Source organism: Crassostrea angulata, chromosome 1 (genome assembly GCF_025612915.1).
Source record: "Crassostrea angulata isolate pt1a10 chromosome 1, ASM2561291v2, whole genome shotgun sequence".
NCBI classification, from domain to species: Eukaryota; Metazoa; Mollusca; class Bivalvia; order Ostreida; family Ostreidae; genus Magallana; species Magallana angulata.
In genome coordinates, this window is record NC_069111.1 from 14,058,055 (window position 1) to 14,082,589 (window position 24,535).

Consider the following 24,535-nt stretch of genomic DNA (forward strand, 5'->3'; position numbering starts at 1 on the left):
CACAGACAGAAACTATTAATATGTCTCTGCTTACATCAAAACCTTGGCCTCTTCAAGCTTAGATAGGAGATCACTATTCAATGAACGTAACCTAGCTGCATGCCTTCCCCTCCCCACAGAAATATATATTTTAACATCAATTGGAAGAATAACTTATACAAATCAATTAGCATTACATTGCTAATAGCATATAAAATGGATTACAAAATCAGGAAGTTTTAAAGCCTGTAGCCGTTCATATTCTTTTATAGAAGTGCTTTACGAAATGAAAATTACATAAACATTGATATTTTTCCTTTATCCTTAAAATAAAAACAAAAAACAGATGATCTTTAATCACGGAAAGCCCTCTCAATCTTTTAAAAGCTTTTACTTAGAATAAGCTGATTGACTCAGCTCTGTTATGATGAACAGTTATTTATATATCTTAAAAGTACGTCCTTGATGATCGTCGAGAACTGTACTCACATTTTGCCGTCCCCGAGGTAGCGTTCCAAGTCCATGTCCAAAGCTTCATCGATCACAAAGTCTTGGGCTAAAAAATAAATAAGAAATCCATTGAAATTCAATTCACATGATCCAGCCTCCCACATTGACAGATGAATCCAAATCATTACAAATAACCTCCGTAGAAAAAAAAGTCCAAGACTGATGAACAAATTTTTACCACAATATTCACCGAAAGGCCCAGCTGGAAAATTCACAACCATATTGGTATATATCCCAAACTCAATTAGAGAAGAAAAAAAACTCCTTATTATTCAGATCATCAAATTTGTCTAAATCAATTTTGGGGTCAAGGTCGGTTGAAGCTACTGCTCCTGAACGTGTCTGGAGTTTGGGTCACGTACTTCTTGCAGAATTACAACACAAAGCCTCGATCGGTCCGCCATGGACCTGTGTGTTCATTCCCAAAACAGAAATGCAAATTGGATGACATCAATTTATGATATAGTCTGATATTATTATACTAATGAGCCTCCCAATCCCCCTGTAGTACTTGTCACAGGTGTATATATTAATTTCCAATCTAACAGAATTAATCTCTTAAAGGCATAAAGACGAAGTTTACGCATTCATCGACTGTATGTCAACAATACAATGAACTTTTTGATCATCTAAAACTGTTGAGTAGATTCAAAACAGGACTGTGCAAAAAAAAAATGAATATGTATATTTATTCAAACTATACACGTCATGAGATTATCAAGGAAGAACCCTAAGAGCATGTTTAACAGGATATTATCTACTAAATGAAAACCTCAAGATCTATTTCTAAACCCAGCATAATTTCTTTGAAAATGAATCCTGCTCTCCATATGCCTGAAGTCTATTATAGAGAAAAATGTGACAGAGCAGGTTATAAAATTATAAAAAATTTTGTGTCTCTTTGGAACAAAAACTGGAGTTGTACTTCATCAAATTGACCCACTAACACACAAAGACAGACAGACCAATGGACTGAGAGACAGATGGAAAAATCATAAGGCTTGTTGAATGATACTCAATAGGACTATTATGTTGCACTAGTCCAGTTATTTTCTGGGTGAAAAAGCTGTAATGGAGAGAAGCAATGATACATGTATCATGAACTGGGATTTTGTCCCTTATTACCGGTATATAGCAAAACATCTCAAATTCCATTTTAAAAACCCAGGCTTTCAACAGATATTTACACTTGTGTAAACACCAAAAGTCAAATATTGAATCAGTTTGATGCTGTCATTCCTACCACAGTGTTACCCACAATTATGTCCTAGTCTGTTCTTGGTTGACAAGTTCTAAATATCTCCGATTACTTGTACCTGTTTATAGCTACTGTCAGCAAAGGCTTATGTGACCAATGGAAGTAAAGCTGTGATCCAATTCATAAAATGAAACATTCTATATTAAATCAAAGATTCAAGAAATCTGTAGAGATAATCTGATTGTTTTGACAATAACACCATCCTATTCTAACCTTCCTATATGAGACTTGATTTTGTCCCTAATTATCCCCAGTTTTGTGGCACCAAGCTTAAAGTATTTGGCTGTGAAAAATAGCATTATTCCAAAGATAACTCCACCCCCACTCCATTCTCTTCCTCTTTCCTCTCTTTACTGACCAAAATTAGTTAAAACTGCTGAAGACATTACCAATATCAATGGCAGTAGATTCAAAATAAATGTATAGGGTATTATATGCAAAAACAGACAAATCTATGAACTACAATTACAATTCCGGCAAAATTTAGGTAAAAAACCTTGTTCCCAAATAAAATTTTCATGTATCATTTTTTTTTTTCGTAAGAAAAAGATTAATTAATATTGATGTGACCATGAATATCAGCATATCAAATGCACGCAAATTCCAGTGTAGTACCATGAACTAATGTATTCAATTGTAATGAGATAAATACTGAACCTTGTTTGTGTACCTAACCTGATATGTTGAACCACATACATTCACTGGGTGCAGATAATACTTCAAAACACTCCAATCAACCCTTACACGGATCTGATAAAATCTGATAATCTGTCATTCATACTTATTCATCTCCAGTAAGATGCAGAATTCTTGGAAATACAACAGAAAGTATTGTATCGTCCCTTCTGATATCAAACACATTGGACTTGAATAAGAAAATTGTAAAGCCAAGGGCTATAGTAATCTTCTTACAATCAAGATTAATAATAATCATAGCATAAAATATTTCTTTCCAAATCAACATATGTGATGATATTTAAGAAAAAATTTGTGAAGTCCATACTCAAAATTGTAAAAATTTCCTTCAGTATGACATTGTTCTGGAGCAGCCACCAAAAAATTGTTGTATATTACATGGGAGCCTGTTTTGATTGCCCATTAAATATACAAATTCTGACAGCTCAAAACAGTCCTGGTGTTCTTAAATAGAGGTAGTCTTATATAGCTGGGCTCTATTAATGAATTCATGTGTGCTTGTTTACAACTTTAAATTGCATTTCAATTTAAGGTCAGATGACACGTTCCTCGAGAATCTTTTTTGTATCTCCTCGTAATAAAGAGTTCCAATAAAAAATATTAATTTTATAATTATTTTAAAAATGATTAAAATTTAATTCAATGTAGTAATGTATCTACATGGCCGAGTGGCTAGAACCGTGGCCGCTCATTGGGTTCTAGAGGTCGTGAGTTCGAAACCTCGCCCCGGCCGAAATAGAGTTCCAATATAGTGAATTTTGCTGTGCTGTATATGTATTTATTTATATATCAGCAATTCAAGTGTATTTTCTAAGAAGATTGTATAGGAAATGGCATACTCTAGTATTTTGCAGCAATGCCTGGTAAGGTACCCTAATTTTTGGCAAGGAAGCCTGTCAAAATAGTAGTAAACCATCAACAAATTCCTGGAAAAAGTTATAACAAATTGAGGAACGCGTTGTCTGACCTTAAAACACAGAATCTTATTTTCATCTTAAGAAATCATAGCAAGTACATGTATTTGTTTCATAATGATAGTATAACCTTGACAAGTTCTACATCCTGATGCACATTTTTGAATATATATATAGGCAGTATGTATCTTTTGAAAAACATGCATTTCAACTTACAATGGTGATGTTTATATGGCAATTGAAGCCCTAGCTGTCCAGTGGTACATTGCAACAGAAAAAGAAGCAAATCATCATATCAATAGTACATGTGAATTTTGTTTCTTAATTCAGTTTGAGCTAATATTCAATATGATGTCAAGGTTATAAGAGAGGTCAAGGCCATGTACATATGACCTCTGAATGGTCCTTAATATGCCATGATCATATGAACATGGCAGCTAGGGCATGCCATAAATATAAGCTTAAATGCGAAAATATATAGAAAAGTATATATATATATATTATACTGGTAATATATTCTTATCATTCTTACATAAAGCACTGTAGCTATAAAGAATATTCAAATACTTCTTAGAGGACAAAATGAAATGCAGTAATCCCTGCACTTTATTAATGTAATTTAATCGTGACCAAGCATATATTCCCATTTTCATTTATCAAGTACATGCAAATGCGGCTTTATAGGCTTGTTTATTTCTCTAAATGAAGTTGGATAGTTTCATAAAAGTCAATAAAATCTGGGGGGGGGGGGGGGGGGGGGGGGGGGGGGGGGGAAATCAAGTACTGCTTGTACTTAGACAATTTTCTGCCAATACATTGAATCTTAATTATAAATGCAGGTCTACTTAAGATATATAAATCTATACACATATCAGGAAAAATAAACACAGTCAAGGAAATATTCTATAAATTAAAATAATTAATGAATTCAACAATGGCACAAAGATCTCCTGTCAGGAAAAAAATGAGTACAAAAAAGAGAGGTGAAAACACCGACAGAGCTAAAAAAAGACGCGAAATCCCGAATATTATTCATATTAACTATTCTTTCAATCTTCTGTCATTAACATACTAAAAACATTTTTAACAAAATTTTCATATCACCTTTTTTTTTTTCAAATCACCTACAGTTTTTGAAAATTAATTTTGCTTACTGTTAGGTTTGAAAAATCTTGATTTACCGGTAGTAGCTTCTCAGAATTCTAAATGTTCATGCATTAATACATATAGTCTTGGTTGTGTACCAATATTATGTACTGTATATATAAGACATCTCAGTTGCTTTGAATTTGTCATCTGATGCCATCATGTTAAACTTAAAGTCTTAAAAGTCCTTATTACAAGCTAAAAAGCCTCTTCTATGCAATGTAATTTTCCATGTCTGATTTCTATCCTCCAATTGAATTACACTTCCTTAACTTAAGTTTCGGCAAATGTGAAGATCAATTATCAAAGTTGTTTGGAAATATTTCTAATTAACCATCATGCATTCACTTCCACTTCAATAGAAATTAACCCGTCCCTACCCCCTAAAAAAAAAAGAACTGTTGTTTTTAGAAAAAGTTCATATCGCAGTCTCAAATGGTTGAAAAAAAAATAAAACAAATGCATGGAGACTATCACATACAAGTACATACAATAAGGCTAAAGACACAGTTTGTATGGTTAAGACATGAATACAGTACACAGTATGAGGCATGTCTGGTGGAAAAAAAAAACATGTACAGAACTGTAATACAATAGAGATATTGCTTCAGAAGGGAAAGGGACACTTGAGGAGAGGATAAAGCCTCTTAAGGCAGCCTGTTCTAACAAAGATTTCTCTGATGTCTACTCGTGACGTAGAAGTTAGAGAGGACGGTTTGACAACATTCACTTCAATATGTTATTATTTCAAACTAGATTTAACATACAAGAGATAATTGATTTTTTTTCTCTCTCTAATTTTTACAAGGTTTGATTAATAAAACATTGTCTGCAGTAGATAGATTGATAAATAATGTTGTTGTTACAGTCTGTTTGTTTAGTTTTCAACATAGAAGGAGGAGATAGGAATTGCCAAAGGTCATCAAAAGCAGAACCTGCATGTTCCTTACTGCATATACAAATCTAACTGTACATGTATGTGTTATTGTGACCTTTCTATGATGGTTGTGCTTCAAGTTCAAAGGAAAATGACCTTTACTGAAAAAACGGAAAAAAAACTAACATGACACATACAAATGTCAATCAGATTAATGACAATAATATGCAACTTGTCCAAGTCCTGATGGAATCCAGTGTATATGCATTTGTTCAAAATAATATCTGAAGTATTTGGTGATCATGTTTACTAATGGTTCTGCTGTACATAGCAGAAATGGAAAGCATATGGTGTCCACTAATGTATACCATGACAGCATCATGGTCTGTTCTAACCCATTCGTTTGTGCATGCAAATAAAAATAAACGTAAAAAAAAAAAACCAACAAGAGCATCTCCATCCACAGTCAGCTGAGCTGTCTGGTGTCATCAATAAGTGGACCTGTGCTCCATTAACATACTGTCATCCAGACAGGCTGCCATGATCTTGTACATGTCCAAGTGACATCTGAGAGGCAAAAAAAACTAACCACAGCACTACAAGGTTTTTATCCACAGCGGTTTCATGTCACACTGTGTTACAACCAACATGAGGGATAAATCATTGCACCTACTACATTTCCCTTACTGTGTCAGTATTGCAAATGATCGACCCAAGGATGACCAAGATATGTTTGCGTTCGAGATTTTAAGTTCCATTTGGGAAAGGGAAAGTTGATGGGGATAACAAAAGCAATGTTTTAATCCTTTAGTCCTATAGGACACTAAGGTTCCAGAACTTAGGACCGACTGATTGAATAAACAAGATCTACCATCCCAGTAATTTTGATCAAGGTTGCCTTTTTTACTGTGTGACCAAATTCATTTCTTGTTTGCTTTTTCAGATTCCTGAAATCGCTTTGAAGGGTTAGAACAGTGCAAATGTCATAATATATACAGTAAACAAAAACATCAAATCTGGGGTAATGCACAATCATCTGGGTAAACAATTAGTGATACGAGATTCCAAGTCAGCTGATTTAACCCCTATGATAAAACTACTATCTGGGTCTCCATGTGTACATGCAGTCAGAAATTATGTTATGCAACAATTACGATTTGTACAAAGTACAACAGAGTATATACCTGGCTGTACAAAATAAATATACATAATATCTGTATATTCTGTCAAGACAGTGACTCGGTCAAACACAGACAAACATCAAATCCCTACTGTAGCTGACCATCCACTCAACCTAATATTAACATCAAATATAATTTTAGCTGGTTCACCTGGTACATCATCTGCTGTAAAAAGATAGACCCAGGTAATATGGGACAATTAATACACTAGCAGCATAATAATTAGTAGGGCTATTATAAACTGTCTAATGCCCCCCCCCCCCATTTTTTTTTTATTCTGTGTCATTGTTGATACACCTGGGTTCATAAAACGCCTGCTGCCGGATCTAATATTGCACAAGATATATTCCTAGTCATCTCTGTTTGACAACTGCTTACAACTATAGCACACAATCCAAAGTGCAATGGCTGCTTTGTGATTTGGTTTTTTGGTCCCAGGACAAGATAAAACAGCAATTACAGCAATTCCAATGTTAAACATCTTATTTCAAAAACCAAATGAATATTTATAGTGGCAGACTGCATGATGATCTTCAACTATTTCCAGAATGGGATCTGGCAGTGACATACTTTCATCACAATTTTGATGAAGTTGTCAATTCTGAAGCATGTACCAGTAGTCATCAGGTATATACCTAAGTATCCCCACCCCCTACCAACAATCTGCACCCCCTGCATAGTAAAAGTGGCCAAAAAGAACCCTTACTGACTAAGAAGTTACCACGGTTTCATAAGTTTCTCTGAACTTTCTGTACAGAAGTCTTCATACAGTCATAAACATGCTGTAATCTTGTTCAACACGAGGACCTTAGCACAATTAGTTGTTATATTGTTGATTGCCACATTGTCTCAGGGCCTTTATTACAGTGGCTATATTTATATACACACAGTACTGCATTCCGGTCCATAAATATCTCCACACAGTTGTACTGAGTGTCCAGTCCACTTACCCACAGTCATGCAAGGCCCTATAATCAGTGTGTTAATGACCCTTGTAATACAAATGGCCCAACGACTGCTGGAGATTTACTAGAACACTTCAATCCAGGGCATTAATCTATCACAATACAAACTGTATGATGTTGGCATGTGCTGGTATTACTGCACTGTACACATCTCTTATCAGTCAGTATGAGCAATAATTCTTCAGATTTACAGGTGTATTGCCCAGTACTTATGGACCATGCTTTGTATGGGTCCATTTTATTTAATTTCCGTCATCTTTGATTTGATTTGCAACTTTTCACAATAATATTTGGCTTAAGGTTCATTAATTAAATCTTAAAAATGTGAACAATTGGTAAAGCTTCAATTTTCAACAAATATTTTACCTGGCTATAAAAAAAATAATTTTACAATAATCAACAATATTCCACTGAAAATAAAACCTTTTTAAAGGATGAATATATATCTTCATGTTATACGAAAGCAAATAAAATATATCCAATCCAATCAACGATCAAAAGAAATGGTAAAATTAACTGAAACATCAATTGTTGTTGATTCTTTCTGCACAGCATAAAAAAACAAATCTCGGAATGTCAACAAATTAGTTCATGGGACCGCTCATTTGTACTAATGTCATTTCTTGGTGTCAAACAGATTTTTTAACAGAACTAAGAAACAGTAGAAGTCCACAGCCTTAGTGCACCTAGATGTCAGCTATCTCCTGTGTTCTGCTTATCTTGTTAAAGCTGCAGTGTACTTGTATTTTCCATTTAATATTGACAAGAAGCTAGTTGGGAGACTCTCTGGCTCATTTCCTTAAGACTTTATTTTTAAGAGAATTTTATCATTGACTATGGCTTTCCTAAAGTCACTCAAGAAGAGTGCAAGTTTTCCGTTATTTCTTTGTGTTGAAAAAAAAAAGGAGAAATTGATTGTGATGTACCATAATGTCTCAAAGCAAAAACAATTTCATGTACATGGGATGTTTAATGGGCAAATACGAAACAGTCACAAATACTTCAAACTGTGCACCATCATTTATAGATATAGGTAGATTTTCTATTGGACACCAGATCAGCTCTCCAAAAAGAAAGACATCATCATGATACAAACTATCTATGATATTTTCAAATCCTCCATCAAAAGAAACATAAATTGCGCCCTCAGTACATATAACCCAGCTTTCATATTCTGCTATCAATTAATTAACTTATTAATGAAGGCGACAATGATTGCCTTGGTAAATTATGATCTAAAACTTGATAATGAATAATTCAAGGAGAGAGATCCAGCCTCTTGTATGGTCATCCATATTTCAACACCATGTGCTTCAGATCCATCTCAGTTAATTGCTTTGTGATAAACATGAACATGCAGGCATAGCAGTGCTCGGACCACTGAATACATGATGCAATGCAAACATTCGAAACCATAGCTAAAAAGACTGAATTTAATCATTTTTTCCCAAATAATTTCTAAAAGTACTTAATTTTGAATTAAACAACTGCCAGACACTACATTTTTGTAAGATTTATCTTTCTTTTTCAAATTTAAAAAAAATTAATGTGGTATTTTAATCATGCAATAACTGGACAATTTTTTTTCAGATACTTTTTCCTCTGTTTCCGTTTAAAAAATCTGAAACAAGACTCTACTGTTCTATCTGTCATGAAATAGAATGCATTAAACAATAAACCCTACAACTAATATAGTTCTAAGTCTTTGTAAAAATTGTTTTCAATTAGTACATAACATCCTTTTAATTCACAAAAAAAGGGATTTATTATCTTGTCCACTAGGTGGCATAAATAAACACTGGCCGAGTAAATCTTAAATTAAAATCTCCCTATCAGCTTTTCAATTAAAACCCAGCTAACACCCAAACAGTCGCAAAAATAGCCTGGAGGCTTATAGATGGCAAGCTAACAAAATATTGGCATTCCTGTGACTAATTCTTTTGCAGTTCAATATCCATACAAGGATGGGCCAAAACACACATACCCAAGTTATGCTGTGTTTTCAACAAAACTCTAAGAAAGAAGACAAACAAGATCTTTCCATCAAAATATTATATACTCAGGGCTTCGATCTTCACTAATTTTCTTCAGCCTTCGTGAACATTTACTTATAGCCATTATGACACAAAAGGCTTGTTTGTCTACATTACATCTATGTGTGAAAACAGAATCACACACCAGTTCATTTTTCCGCAGGAATTTTTTTAAAAAACTTAACACTCAGTAAATCCTATTTTCATCCGAATTTTCTTCAATCTTTTTTCCAGTATAAGGTGACACATAAATACTTTTGTCAAGAGTACAGAATGACATCTGGGTTCCCTTGCTAGACTCTTTTTAACAGCTTGTTGATGTTGTCGATGGTTAATTTGACAAGACTATCTCATTTTTAAGTGAACATGATGGATGGTGTCCTAAATGAAAGAGAAATGAGCATATCCCCACCCTTAACCTTAACCCATTTCTTCCATGAAGTTTATCCTCTGAACACATCGTGACATCATGATAATTAAACAATTATCACTTAATGTCCAAACCAGCTTGCAGCTAGATGAATGTCATCTAGTCCAAATTGTCTCTCATGTACCTTTGTAAGAAAATACTTTTAAAATGTTCATACATGCATGTACTTTTTCCTCCTTTTTTTTGCAGAAAGGGAATACTATCGAAACCGGACTGACGTTTTCCCCAAATTATGGAGTGGGAATGAAACAATGCTTTATATGGACTGAATCTGGTTTGTTCAATGCCAGGAGTTCAAAATAATGGTCAGTGACATCAAAGCAGGCATATAAATCTTGGTATATTGCAGGCTTCACTTTGCAACAGCTTAACAAAATTATTTTTATCGCCGTTATCAATAAACTGAAAAAGGTACAACTTATGGAGAAATATATTCACAATTATAACAGAAAAATACTTAATACTAAAAGTAAACCCTTTCCTCCAACCATCTTTATGTTGGTGTGGGGTTTTTTTCTTTCAAATATACAGTATCATAATTGCAGCATTCAGTGCTTATGACGAAAAATGTATATATGTTTAGACTAGTTCATTTTAAACCTAGAGATGTACTATCCAAAAGAATCTAGCTTTGTTATGGAAGCCTTCAGAGAAAGATGTAAAATATATTCAAACCATTTAAAAAAAACAAAAAAAACTCTATATGCACTTTTTACTTGATCAACCATGTAATTAATATGAGTATCTAAAACAACTGAAATTCAACACTTCGTCAAATCCGGTGCCATATAACCCTGAAAATGTCCCCGTGACCTTTAAATATTCTTCTCACCACAAATGAATTAATACAACTGGAACCAGTCTTGTCCAAGTATTGCTATAAAATGCTGTAATGTTTAATAGCTGGTAAGTACCAAGAACTCAGTTTTGAATGAGTTAAAACGATTTTGTATTTTTACAAGTGTAATCACTTAACAGCTTCAAAATCATTGCAATTGAAAAAATACTTTTTGGTTTTACCACCAAAAACAAAAATTCATACATGCAATGCTGACTATATAATCAAATGTGAAATAGCCCTAACTAAGACTGATCAATTAGCAGTACAGTATACATCATCTGTCACTAGAAGTCACGATCGTTTTTGGATATTTGGCTTTTTCACACTTGCTATGAAATTTTTAGTAGTATCTAATTGTTGAACAGCAAGGCCTCCCTCATAATTTTCCTGTTGTGAGGTCTAAAACAAGCAAAGGAAAAGGCACTGCCGCGTTCACTTCTATTTGTCATTTTTTTTCTAAATAGATCAGTAAGTTGAGGGGGTGGGAAGAGTGGATTTTTTCTTGAAACTACACGTCTGTCTTTGGTGCATCAGATCAATGGTTATGCCGCTAAAATCACAACGTACTTATAATATATACTTTGAATATTAAAGTTAGATCATATTTCTTTCAAAACTTATGTATAAACATACAAATTGCAAAAAATAAGCGATTACGCCAAAAACAAAAGTCAACAAATAGTAATATTTCAATGGGAAAACAGTCATATCTATAACCAAACACTAGGAAATTCTTAAGAACTGTGGTCCTAAGCCCCAAGAGTGACTCACTTTGTGGTCAGTCAACAAACACTTAGCAAGGAAGTCAGTTCCTGTATACACATGGAATACCATCATGATTTTTTGAAAACTTGTCCATATAGAGTGTCAAGCTATGAACAACTATCTCGGTAAAGTACGGTGCTACCTAGTGTATATCTCACAGAAATAATAATTTATCTGCAAGAATCAGAGCTCCTAACCTTTGATAGCAGCCTCCATTGCAAATTCTTACGTTTTTTCGATGAAAACAAAGGAAGACTTGTTTTCAAAGCTGTCATGGTGACCTTTAAGCTAAGTACAAATATTATAAATATAAACTAGATAATCCTTTTTTCCCCTGTTTTTGACTGATTTGTGCCATCAAATAATGATTAAAAAATTAACTGACTTCATTAACATCATTTGTACACCATTTTCAGAAAATTACAGGTAGGAAGATAAATTATGCCGTTAATATGCTCCGTTAAGTTCGATAATTCTTTGACAACCTGTAACATTCTCTCTCCATGCACTGCGGTTTTACACCAAATTATTTGACATTCTTTGGGGTTTTTTTTCCCTATTTAAATGAATTAGGTATTATTTTTAACACTTCAGCAAAAAATACATTATACTACACTCACATCAAACGCTTTGAAAAGCACTTGATTTAGAATCTGGATTACAGTTCGCAAAATGAACAGCACAAATCGATTTTTAGAATTTTAATTCATGACTATTACTTAAGGCCACTTGAAAAATAAATTTGTCATTTTCTCTCGAAAGTATAACAATTTACATCTATTTGTCCACTCAAGTTGGACGAAAATGGAAAAAGTAAGTGTGTGTGTGTGTATGACGCACTGTGCTGGGTCAAAAAGGGGACAGCTAGTTTATAGCAGAAAAACAGAAAGATTATAATGTAATTAAATAATTTCCTGATTATTTCAACTGTTTCAATTTTTTAGCAACAATTCTATTCTAACTTTTCAAATTTGTCTTACATTTAAAGCTTTGGGAAAACGATAATTGATATGCTTGCACTGTTGTATGTAATATCCTGTACAACAATCTTACAGAATTAGAAATAGTATCTCTTACATAACTATAATTGTAAATCAGAAAATAAAAAGTAAAAGCTGCAATGTTTTATCATCAAAAAGGTTAACTTAAGCTGGTAATTGGGACACTCCCATGCTGTGACCTACTGTTTATCAAAATAAGCAATAAAATCAAGTGCAATTTTGTTAATAGTTTCTTTTTCAAAATTGTCACCTAACAGCGTAGCGCAGTGGGTTAGAGGTTTCTCTATGAACATGTAAGTCATGAGTTCAAATCCTGCTGGGGATTTCAACATTTTTACTTCTCCAAAAGTTTTTAAAATGTATTTTATGGTTAAGTATTGTGAAACCTGAAAATTCTAAACCAATAAAAGTATTTTAATGATAATGTACTTGAATCCACATTAATATCGACATATGTCCCATACAGCTTTAAGAAACCTCATACCAGTATGTATTATTTCATACATCTTATTTCATTCTTTTCTCAGAATTATTGTTTAAAACATTTAACAATGTAAACAAAATTAATTATACTAAAATGCCTTCTTTTTTTTTTAAATCAAAAACTTCATCTTTTTTTAAATAAGTCCATTCATTCAAAATGTAATCAGTTTAAAATTAATTATTCTTGACTTCCATAGACTCATTATCTTTTTCAATTTAAAACATCATATCAACAATAATTTTATTAATACATATAATTTGGTTTTCATAAGAGTATTTTGAAGTGGATTTGAATATGTCCTGATGTCTCTTTCCCCATGAAAAATAAAAACTTTTGTAACAACAAAAAACTAGATCAAAAAAGCAATTCAAAGCGGAAGTGTGTCATGGCAAAAAGGAAGGATTGCAAGAGAGTTCCGATCCTAGGAAGATTGTTTTCCTAAAAATTGCCCAGTAATTAAAAGTCTGCAATTAATTTTACAGAGTATAACCTACTTACAGAGTCATGTAAAGCTTGTATGTCGTGTGCTGTGCGTTTGGAGGAGGAAAAAATGGGGGGGGGGGGGTGTCTTGAAAAAAAGAAGTGTGTTGTAAATAACTAATTGTAAATATGGTACCTTCATGGATATCAAACTAAATTTAAGGATAAACATCTTGATTTTTCAGATGTGTTACAGATTTTTTTCATCAAGCTACATTTGTATTAAAAATCAGCTCCACTTTTGTTTAATCACAATAAAACTTTTAATTCAACTAGCTACTTAAATTAACACTATTAACTGATATTTACAACAAATGAAATTTAGGTATACTTTACTTGTGTTTAATAGTAACCTTATTCTCCCCTCCCCCTCCCTTGCATTTTTGCCTCTCCAGTCCACCTCACTCCAACCTAACCCAACCCCATCCCCACAAACTTTGTTAAAAGTATTAATTTCAAATAAAATATTAAACAATTTTTTTTCCCTCAAACATTCCAGTTTATTTATAAACCATTTACCAGAAATGGAACAATAGACCACCCACCCACCTAAGACATCGCACCCACCAAACTACCTTTTTTTTTCTCTCCCCATATCAAAATATTTTCATATCATTACTTCTGGAGTTTTAAAATCAGTTACACTAGCTAGCATAACCAATTTAATCCTATTTTGGGATTTAATTCTACAATCTGTCAGTTAAACTGTCTCGGATTCAGTCGAGGGATTCTACAGAATTTCTGTTGTTGTGTTCACACTAAAAACGGCACCCTTCACTAACACACTATGGATTTTAGCAAGAAAATGATCAACAAAACATGGTTATGCCTGAGGGATATACACTTTTAAAGGTGCTCTCTAAAAAAAGAAAACTGGGCAAAAATACCAAGCACAATTAGGTCTGCAACCTTCTTTGATTTACAGGAAAATAATTGATCGTGAATCACGGTTAAAACATCTGATAGTACAAGTGAAGCATGAGTTGATTATGAGGTGTGTCGCATACCCGTATTAACCTAGTACATTAAACTTTTATCTTGCAGACTCTTTGAAGCCCATTAACAAGCATAAAGTATGATCAAGGAACCCGTGTTATAATAATTAATGGGTTTCAAATCAATATTTCATCAGGGATATGTACCCAACCTTCTTCATTTCATCATGATGACAAATAGATGAAGCACTTTTTCCTTCTTTTTCAATTTGCTTTATCTCGAAATTTTCTTAACCGATTTAAAATTCATTTTATATTCTGCATTTTTTTTAAATTTAATTTTCTTTTTTTTTTTTTTTATCAAATTGGTGTTTCTTAAATTTGAAGTTATATTCAGCTTTTCTTTATGCAGTTCATCCATTATAGAAAAGACTCATTGTTTTGATAGAGAGATAGAACAGGCTCAATAGAATATGAATCTAGTACCCAACCTAGGTTATATAGATATGTGACCTTATAGATAATAAACATGATACATATATATGATTATAGTCATGATATATATGTTACTGAAGCATGGTTTACTTGTGAAATAAAATTCCATAAAATCATTTTACACTACTGTACATATACCAGCGATTTTGAGAGCTGGCTCTAGACTTTACAAACATTTTGGAGCCAAAATCAAACTATGAATATGATACGTATGCAATGTCATTTCAGAATGAAACATTTAAATCGTTTGCTCAAAATAAGCAAATATACAGGCCTCTAGTTTAGCGCGTGTATATTAAATTTTTGCTATTAAAAAAAGGGGGCGGTTGATACCCCATGACCTTATTCCCGAGAGTAAAGAAAATGACAGTCTGCACGCAAGATCTACTGTATATACCATGAGTATTGACATATTTACTTTCAAAGACAATCAGTTCTCTACAAACGCACATTTTGCTGAAAAACTATACATTTAGAAACGATCCATCTCAATAAAAGGTTGAGCGTCAAGCTCTGACACTTTAAAACACGTCTTCGTCAACTGAAATCTCTCTTCTCTCTTTTCACCGGAAATCTAAGGATACTTTGCTAAGTTTTTTAAACATGTCGTTTGGGACGACAGTCCAACTTACCTATGGCATCTCGGATAGCCTGGTCGTCCGCCAGGACTTCCATTGGATCACCGGAATCAGAAAATCAAAACTTTGGTGTATTTACAAATCCATGTGTATATTGACGATCTTTTTCTTCTTCAGTGTACACATTACACTTTGCCCTTTGCCCTCGTGACGTAGGAGCACATGACAGTTCAATATGTTTTTTGGCGGGAGTTGCTTCCCTTTGATTATACTGTAGAAATTGATTCATGCAAAGTTTTAATAAACTCTGTGAAGTTTCTATTCCCTTTTCTAAATCGATCTCGCAATTGAAAATATTCCTGGTAAGTTAGAATATATTGCCACGGAAGTATATAGTTCCCGATATTGCGTCTGTGCTACTTTTTAAATGTAATTTAGAAAAAGAAAAAAATCACAAAGGTAAAAATCGGTAGAACTTTCCGTCCCAAAAAAAGGTTTGCAGGAGAAAACAAAATTTCATCTATCAAATTCTGTGCCTGACTTCAAAAGCTCCACGGTACTTTAAAAAGTACTCCAATATCTGCCTTATAACTATAAATATGTAAATAAATCCTGCTTCTGGCGTCTTTTTTTTTTGTGAGGCAACTGCATGGCCAGAAGCCATACGTATCATTTTTTTTATCATATACACATGTATCAAAATCGTTAAAAAAGGACTTCATTAAAAACATATACACATGTACATGTACATTTATTTGCGATTTCACTCATACTCTGAGAAGGGGAGAACACTTGTACCAATGTCTCAGATTATATTTCCTCTAATATGTTCCATTTGTTTTTATTTCCTGCCGAGCCCCCCCCCCCCTCCCCACACCCCCACCCCGGTTCCTCTGGTGAATTAAAATATTTAATGATTAGACTTTTTCATTCACCCTGTTTACAAATATTTCTTTATCGGACTTCCAACGTTGTACATGTAAAAATAAACACAATTTGACGTATGGTTAGTTTATTATTTTTTTTATAAATTCGTTTTTACAATAATTCCTACATGTATATGTAGACAACATAATTTTGATAATATTGAAATAATACCAACTGTACATATTTCCTGTCATTACTACTAAAATGGCCAATCTACAGCGTCAACGTTCAAGCAAATTTTTTTTATTGGTCAACAAAACGTACTTGTATATTTATGACATCATTATGGCAATGTAATAAAGACCCGTTTTCATAACGCTCAATCACAAAAACTTTAATTCTAATTTAATTAAATGAATTCAATTTAAATTCATGCCAGAAAAAGTCACTTACTTCAAATATTTTTTTTATGTTCATTGAACAATTGAGAAACTTTCTTTAATCTTCATCTTATCGTGAAGCAAAGGTTGTAAGAAAATGCCTACATTTCAGAATAATAAGCCTCTATTGACCCGAGTATCTGTATTCTGGGCGAGGTTTTTCATCAACCGACTTAATATATGCTAAGATTTTTCAGCCAAACAGACTCTCCATGCACTTTTTCTGGAAGGGGATTTAGAAAAATTGTAAAAATTTTGTAAAAAAAATTACATTTACAGTTGATAATCTAATTTTTTAAGATATATAAAGCAATGGCTTTAATCCCCACCCCAAAGATTTATTTTATCATTCAAACCTCACGGTAAGATTGCTTCATGCACGAACATGGATCCGCCTCTTTTGTAAGGTTTGTAAAGTTGGGTTTTTACAATTTACTAGAGATCCATATTTGATGTGCATTATAATTTCGCTGTCATATTAATGTTTATATATGCATTGAACGAATTCTATTCCTATGAGGGAGTGTGTGTGATGTTCAATATTTTAATGGTGAAAATTGAAGGACAAGAATCGTTACATTATAACACAATCATCCATAATTAAATATTTCACTTTCAAATTTTTTTTCTTGTTTAGATTATTTGCAAATGAAAAGGCCCCATTATTTGCAAATGACAAGGCTCCTTAAATTCAAACACTTTTATCTTGCCGTAATATAACTTCAAAATAAATATTAATTTAATATTTTGCAGTTGACTTGACAAGTTTTTTAAATTGAACACTAGACTAGTGTGGGTTCTGAAATATCGTAAATTGGCAGCTGTGAATCAATGATATCGAGATCAAAAATTATTCGGTTATATTTTATTAATCAGGAATAGATGTATACTGAATTTTTTATGTCCATCATTGGTCGTAAAAATTAAATCAACATATCACCATGACCTCGTAAATTCAAAAAATTCTTCTAGATGTTGAACATCAAATAACATTTGAACTGAAAGACGGTACAATATCAAACTCGATGAAAGAGTTTGTTCTATTGGTTACTTAGAACATACCACTGAACTCATAATGTTAAGGAATGTTCAGAGCTATTTTAATTGGGGAAAGTATCATATACCTATACACGTAGAGTACACATCACCCAATGTAATCAACATTTTAAACTTATGTCGACTACCATGTTCGCTAGCCAAGGGTTTACGATCGCTCTGCGACTCTTCAAGAGAGCGTGTTTACGATTCCCACTGAGACTCTCCGAAAATTACAGAGAGGGCTTTACTTGCGAAGATGGTCGACAACAAACTTCACAAGATGAAAATATAATCATTGTAGGTTTATTTCAGTGGTTGAATACTTACATGTAGTATTCAGTCCTCTACTTATGCATTGTCTTTTTAGCTCATCTTAGTCAAACGCTCATGTGAACTTTTAATCATTTTTTTCCATTGTCGGTCGTTATCGTTGTAGTTGTTGTAAACCTCTCGCATTGTCATCTTCTTCGTGTCCAGAATCATCCATTGGACCTATTTTAACCAAACTTGGCTCAAAGAATCCAAGGGAATTTAAATTTGGTGAAATGAAGGGTCACACCTTTCTTACACTGTTAAAAGGGAGATATGATTAAGAAATGATTAAAATTTATTCGACATTTCAAAAACCCTTTGGTCAGAAAATTTGATATTTGTGTAGAATTTTCCTAGTGTAGTGTAGGCTCATATTTATTCAAATCATGATCCCCCCTGAGGTTAAATTTCTAAAAATCAAAAACAACTTTGTCGGGAAAGTAAAAACCTATGTGGAAGCATCGATTAAATTTTGTTCAAATTATCACCCCAGGGTTATGATGGTAAGACAAAGTGGAGGATCTTTTCACAGTACATTTTGCTAGATAAGATGAAACCCTATATGGAAGCATTCTCGGCGCGGTATCAAGTTTGTTTTAATCATTATCCCTTAAGGTAATCAAGGAAAATCATTCAAATATTTCATTTTATATTATGGACTTAAGGTATTCGATGTATAACGACCACATTTTGTACCTAATAAATGAATGTTCCGATATTCTTAATCATGATATCATTTTGAAGATGTTATCAAATAAAAATACTCCACCAAAGGAATTTTCGAAATATTAATTATGGTCCAACTAATTACACCTTGAATTTTGCATTGAAGTCTATGAGCAACGTACGTTTTAATAAGATATTGTAAAAAGTAACTTAAAATTTGTAAAACTCTCTTGGTTAATACATGCATAAACTTTCTCTTTATTAAAATATGAAATAAAATGAACCATTTACCGCAGGTGTTTGGACGAAATTAAACTTTTCTTTTTTTTTCGACAAGGGGAGATAACTCTTTAAAAAAAATTAAGGTGCAAAATGACCGGCTTCTTATATGTTGTCAGTCATGTGAATTTGGTTCATTTCAGTGTCATTGCTATCTAGCAATACATATTTGACTGGTTTAAAATGATTCAAAATTGTTCAATATCCCTTCATTATACATTGAATACCTTAATTTTCAAAAAAATTAAATCCATTTAAATATGGATCCCAAAAATTATATTAAAAAAAAAAACAAGACAAGAGAATCTGCTAAATTGTACATATATTTTCGTATTTGATTTGTTAAGACTGTTTGGATCAAGGTTATGACAGTTTGCTAATGTTGCAATGAGCGATGTGGAATATTGGCCCACTTGTTTTAATTGTAACATTCCTTGAAATTATTGTGCATTCATATTTCATTTAAACCTATATTTTTTCTGGTTTAAAACAACTTTATATATATACTAATCGTGCAATAAATAAAGTTATAATAAAATTATTCTTTTTTGGAGAAAGAAAATGCTATAAAATGTCTACGACCATCGAACCCCATTAAGAACCAAAATTGTGCTTGTGTAAGTAATATATAAACGAGTAAAACATTATGTGTAAATACTTTTGAGATCGAAGAGTCATGTACATATCACCAATGCCATGCATGGAATATCGTTGAATACAAATTATTTCTGTATTTGTTAATACAATATTAATTTTCCTTCATTGTTATGTTTTTCGGAGATTCGGGTCAGATCTGTTTAGTGTTCGTTGTCCTACTTGTAAAAATCTCGATATTTCTAGAATATTTCCTGAAAGGCCAAAGTTCGTTTCAAAAAGAGATAAATGATTCTGATATTTGCTGTACCCTCCTCCCCTCAAACAAAATTCATCGTAAAGTCACGTGTGTTTATGTTTGTGCAGGGGGAGGGGTGTCTACTGACCTTCACCTTGTACCATTCACATCCAGGTATCTGATACATGAACCGATTTTTTTGACACATTTTTTGACATATTTATCTCAATGTCTACCGACTGAACCTCAATATCTAAGGAATGCTACGGACAGATTTGCTGGGGAAAACCCGATACCACGGGTTACGGAAATGGGTCAACAGATTTACCGGGTACATATTATAGCTCCGATGCACCTCTTCACTGCCCCCTATCCAATATGCTAACCCAGTCCCCTTTGCTTCCAAGTTACAATGTCCACGTGTTAGGACATACATGGTTCAACCTGTTCTCTATCTTATTTGTCTTGTGTACTTTGTAATGAAAAAAGTAAAACACGGTCGCAGCATAGTGACGGGGCATACGAGTTACAATTGTTATTCAGTATATCCGATTTTAAAGCTGCTTGATCCAATTTTTTTAATAACAAAGCTGAATCAAATAACTTTTCATGAAGACAACTTCTCTTAAAAAATTACAAGCTTTTCACCAAGTAATATCCACATAAATATTTAAAGTAAATAAACAAAATATTGAAAAGATTGAAGAATAAAAGTAAATTTTGTTGGATTACACATAAAGTAATTGCCCATGAGCAATGAAAGTGCTAACAATAGCAATTTATTTAGTTTCATTCATCGTTTCAAAGTTAATGTTTATTACTTACTATTAATACAAACTATAATGAAGTCAACATTTCTGTTTAATTTCATGTGTTTATTTTTGATTAACCGAACACTATCAAAGCTATAGGTTTTAAACGTAATTGCTGGCATATTGGTATTGCTGGCGAATTGCAATGTTTTATTATAGATATTGCAAAAGAAGGCGATCCTTTTAAATTACTTTGCTTTAAAATCGGATCAAGCGGCTTAAAAATCTGGGAAACGAAGTCGATTCCACAGTAAGCGTGAATGCGTTATAAGTGTGTTCGAATTAACTGTGTACAACTGTAGATAATTTTTGAGCTGTAAAAAAATTAAAGTAGATTTTGCCTCTCAGATAACGACGATTTTTTTTATATTTCTTGACACTATCAGGCATTCCTTGCATGTTTAATGTTAGTCACATGAACGTCGAAGTTTTGCTTATTCAAAGAGTTTAAAAACGATAAGTATTTTGCATCTTGCTTTTCATCTTAAAGTGTGATCTGTTGATGACAGTTGCACCTAAGCCCTACTCCAGGAATCTTATTATTCATTTTTGGAGGGGGGGGGGGGGGTGATTGTCTATTGGAAACAAAGATCTACCGACACTGCTATACACTACATTAATGGGGAATAACCGTCGTGTGCCTGTCCTTCCGGTTCACCGAGTGCCAGTGTTCCTACAGATATAGAACACATCAATAGTTTCCGATGAGTTACTCTTTCTCTGAACTGCGCTGTTCTTATCCTAACATTATCAATATGTATACACATTTCCTGTCCCCCAAAAAACCTCCTTGTGTTACTCAACAGTGTCAAGGGCAGCACAATGAATACATTAATGACACTTGTCCACATGTATAAATATACATCCATCATAAAGAGCACTTATTCAACAATGATTATTGGATTCCACCCCTCTCCCAACCCTCAAAAGTTGGAACTATCTGCTGTGTAAAATAGTAAACTGGAAAAAAATAAAGCCATGGTACCCTACAACCCGTAATCCTCTGCACCTCCTCACACAAGTTTAGTATGTGTTTATGGTTTGGTACAAGTGCACTCTGGTGGATTGAATCTCAATCTTCATGCATTTGAGAATTCAACATTTTTTTACACCATTTGTTTGTTGTTTATTGATTTAAGTAATATGAAAACATCACTGATGTATAAAGTTGTATTATATATTAAGACAAAATCTGACAATTACAAAAAGTAAATAAATGAAGAAAATGAAGTTAGACATCTAAATACAGAATTTTCAAGTTTCTGAATAATGCATCTTTAAATGAAGTAGCAGTAACCCCTCACACCCCATCCCCCCCCCCCCCCCCCCCAAAAAAAAAAAAAATCAATATAAATACAAAGTAGATATACGTTCAGTCAATGATCTAATACATCTGCCACACATGTATCACTCAAAGCTCACACATTCTAGATCAAGCACTGTTACATAATCTTGCCCCCTCAATTTGATCTGTTTTTTTAAGTTTGACTTCCATCCTTGAAAATCACTTGAAATCACTAATTACTGATCAGGAAGCTGTTCTGTATCATAAGTATAGCATGATTAGCAGTTTTAAAATGCTGAAGTGCATTTAATTTTGTTTGTTTTCAATAAAAAGAAAAATGATTTTCATAATGTATAAAAATTACCTGTTTAGGACATTTTCTTTTGTAATCAAATTCTATTACATTTGTATTAAAATGCTTTTTCTAAGAGTCGATTTTGAAATCAATTGTAACAATGTATTTCTCTAATATAACTGGTTTTTTTTCTAAATTGTGCATATGAAGAAGTGTCTTACCACACAAAATGTTCACAGGCAGATAGCACAAATGTTTCTCTCACCAATGTTAAAAAAAAATATACCTCACACTAAAAAATTCTACATTCAAAACTTGAAATTTAAGATTGTAGTACACACTTTCACTTCACAAGGTTGATAACTTGTCATGTCCCATCTTTCATGCTCACAATTCCAGACTACCAGTATATAACATCATTCACTAACAAAAACATCACACTGACCCATAGATATTCTAACAACAAGTTTGAACAAAAGAATTGCACTGTAAAATTCTTGCACAACATTGGGGTACTCGCTAAACAATATTCAAAAACTGTTCATGATACAGGGAAAAAATAATGGGTGTTGGGATTGGTGATAAAATGGGCACAAATGTTATTGAGTCTTCAGATATTGCTCAGGTTTCCTGTTAAAAAACAAATGATTTTTCAGGCATAATGATAAGTAAATAATTTATTTAATGAAATGAAAACTTTGCCTAATCTTTAAGGAGGCCGACTTTAGTTTGCATTGCGCATGTTATTGCGCATTCTAATATAATACAGTTGATTTATACTTCTCATGAATTATTTTCGATATCATTTATAAAATTGAACACAATAAACAAAATGCAGATAAAAATATTTAGATTTTTAAAGGAAATTTTTATTTTAAACACGTTTTTTACGTTGTGCGGTAGGGGAGCATTGCCATTTCGCTTTTATGACCTTATGATAAAATGATGCTTTGTAGGAGTACGTTATAAGAAACAACATAAAAGAAAAAGTAAAAATTGTAAGCTGTTTTCCTCATTTTTGGAATGAATCCATTGTACCAATCATCATTCGTGATGATCCAAATATTTAGCAAAATTTGGTGCGTTTTAATATTTTGAGATGGCCCCCACTAAAAACCAGACGGTAGAATTTTGTGTTTTTTACATATAAGGTAGGAAATGATATTACTAATCATATATAACAATTTGAGAAAAAAAGCTATTGTAGTATTTATTTTAAACTGCTTTGATGTGCGGAAAATGACAGTTTCCTATATATTCCTATAGTAAATGTACCTCTATTTTGAGATGGTCCCTTAAAAGAACCAGACAGTCGATTTTCTTGAACCTTCGCAAATAAACTAGAGTTGGTTTGAATTACATATGGTTAAAAAATAAAGAGTTATGCTATTGTAGTTTTTCCGCAAAAAAACCCAAATCGGCCTCCTTAAATCAGTAAAATTTGTTCCAAAACAATCAGACTCTAAAGTTCGTCACCATGACGATTTAAAAAAAAAAAAAAAAATTGCACACGTCTCACAAACCACAAAGCTCACATACATTCTAAACTCTCAATAAACATCATGTTTTCCGGGGTTTATTTTTCTTTTTAGACGGTTCTGTGAAACTAGCGGAGTATGTAGATGGCTCACTCGACCCGTTACTAGCGGCAACCTCCGCCTGACTGGCAGCTAGAAAAGTCTTCGCCTGAATGGCAGCTTTGGACAGCACAGGTAACAACTGCAGAGAAAAAATAAAGTATAGAAAAAACCTATGATCAAATCTGTTGGTTTCTTAAGGGAAGTTTCCTGTTTATTTCTAGATCATATCATCAAAGGATGTGGTAAACCGATGAATTTACTGAAGAAGATCACTACTGTTTAAAGAAAGATCTTAAGTTCATGCACACTTAATCACAAGGATATCTGTTATGACATGTTTTAAAGAAGCCAACAATGTAGTAAATAATCATCATTTTAGTCAAAACATGAGGAAATACATGTTCATGCAGCAAGCATTCAACTAATGTACATGTACAGTAAGAGTTGATTGACAAGTGTATTTGTTTCATACACCAAGAAATTCATCAATCTGGCAAAAATAACAGATGTTCAGATAAGATTAGAGCATATAGCAAATCAATGTTTTGCTAATACCGGGGT

At 33.0% G+C, this 24,535-nt stretch overlaps 2 protein-coding genes across 6 annotated transcripts in view; both read right to left on the reverse strand.

The window, feature by feature from the left end:
• LOC128184491 (myelin regulatory factor-like) overlaps positions 1-15,772 on the reverse strand; it is a 61,775-nt gene extending 46,003 nt beyond the window's left edge. For all 5 annotated transcript variants that reach the window (XM_052854028.1, XM_052854041.1, XM_052854018.1 and 2 more), the window contains exons 1-2: positions 15,623-15,772; positions 469-535 (exon numbers count right to left, since the gene is read on the reverse strand). In XM_052854028.1, coding sequence (XP_052709988.1) covers positions 469-535; positions 15,623-15,665 — 110 coding nt within the window. In that variant the 5' untranslated portion in view covers positions 15,666-15,772. The remainder of the gene's footprint in view (positions 1-468; positions 536-15,622) is intronic.
• A 6,198-nt stretch (positions 15,773-21,970) lies between these two features.
• Positions 21,971-24,535, reverse strand: part of LOC128181102 (nodal modulator 1-like) — a 33,105-nt gene continuing 30,540 nt past the window's right edge. Inside the window, 1 exon segment of the mRNA XM_052849376.1 lies at positions 21,971-24,113. Coding sequence (XP_052705336.1) covers positions 23,955-24,113 — 159 coding nt within the window. The 3' untranslated portion in view covers positions 21,971-23,954.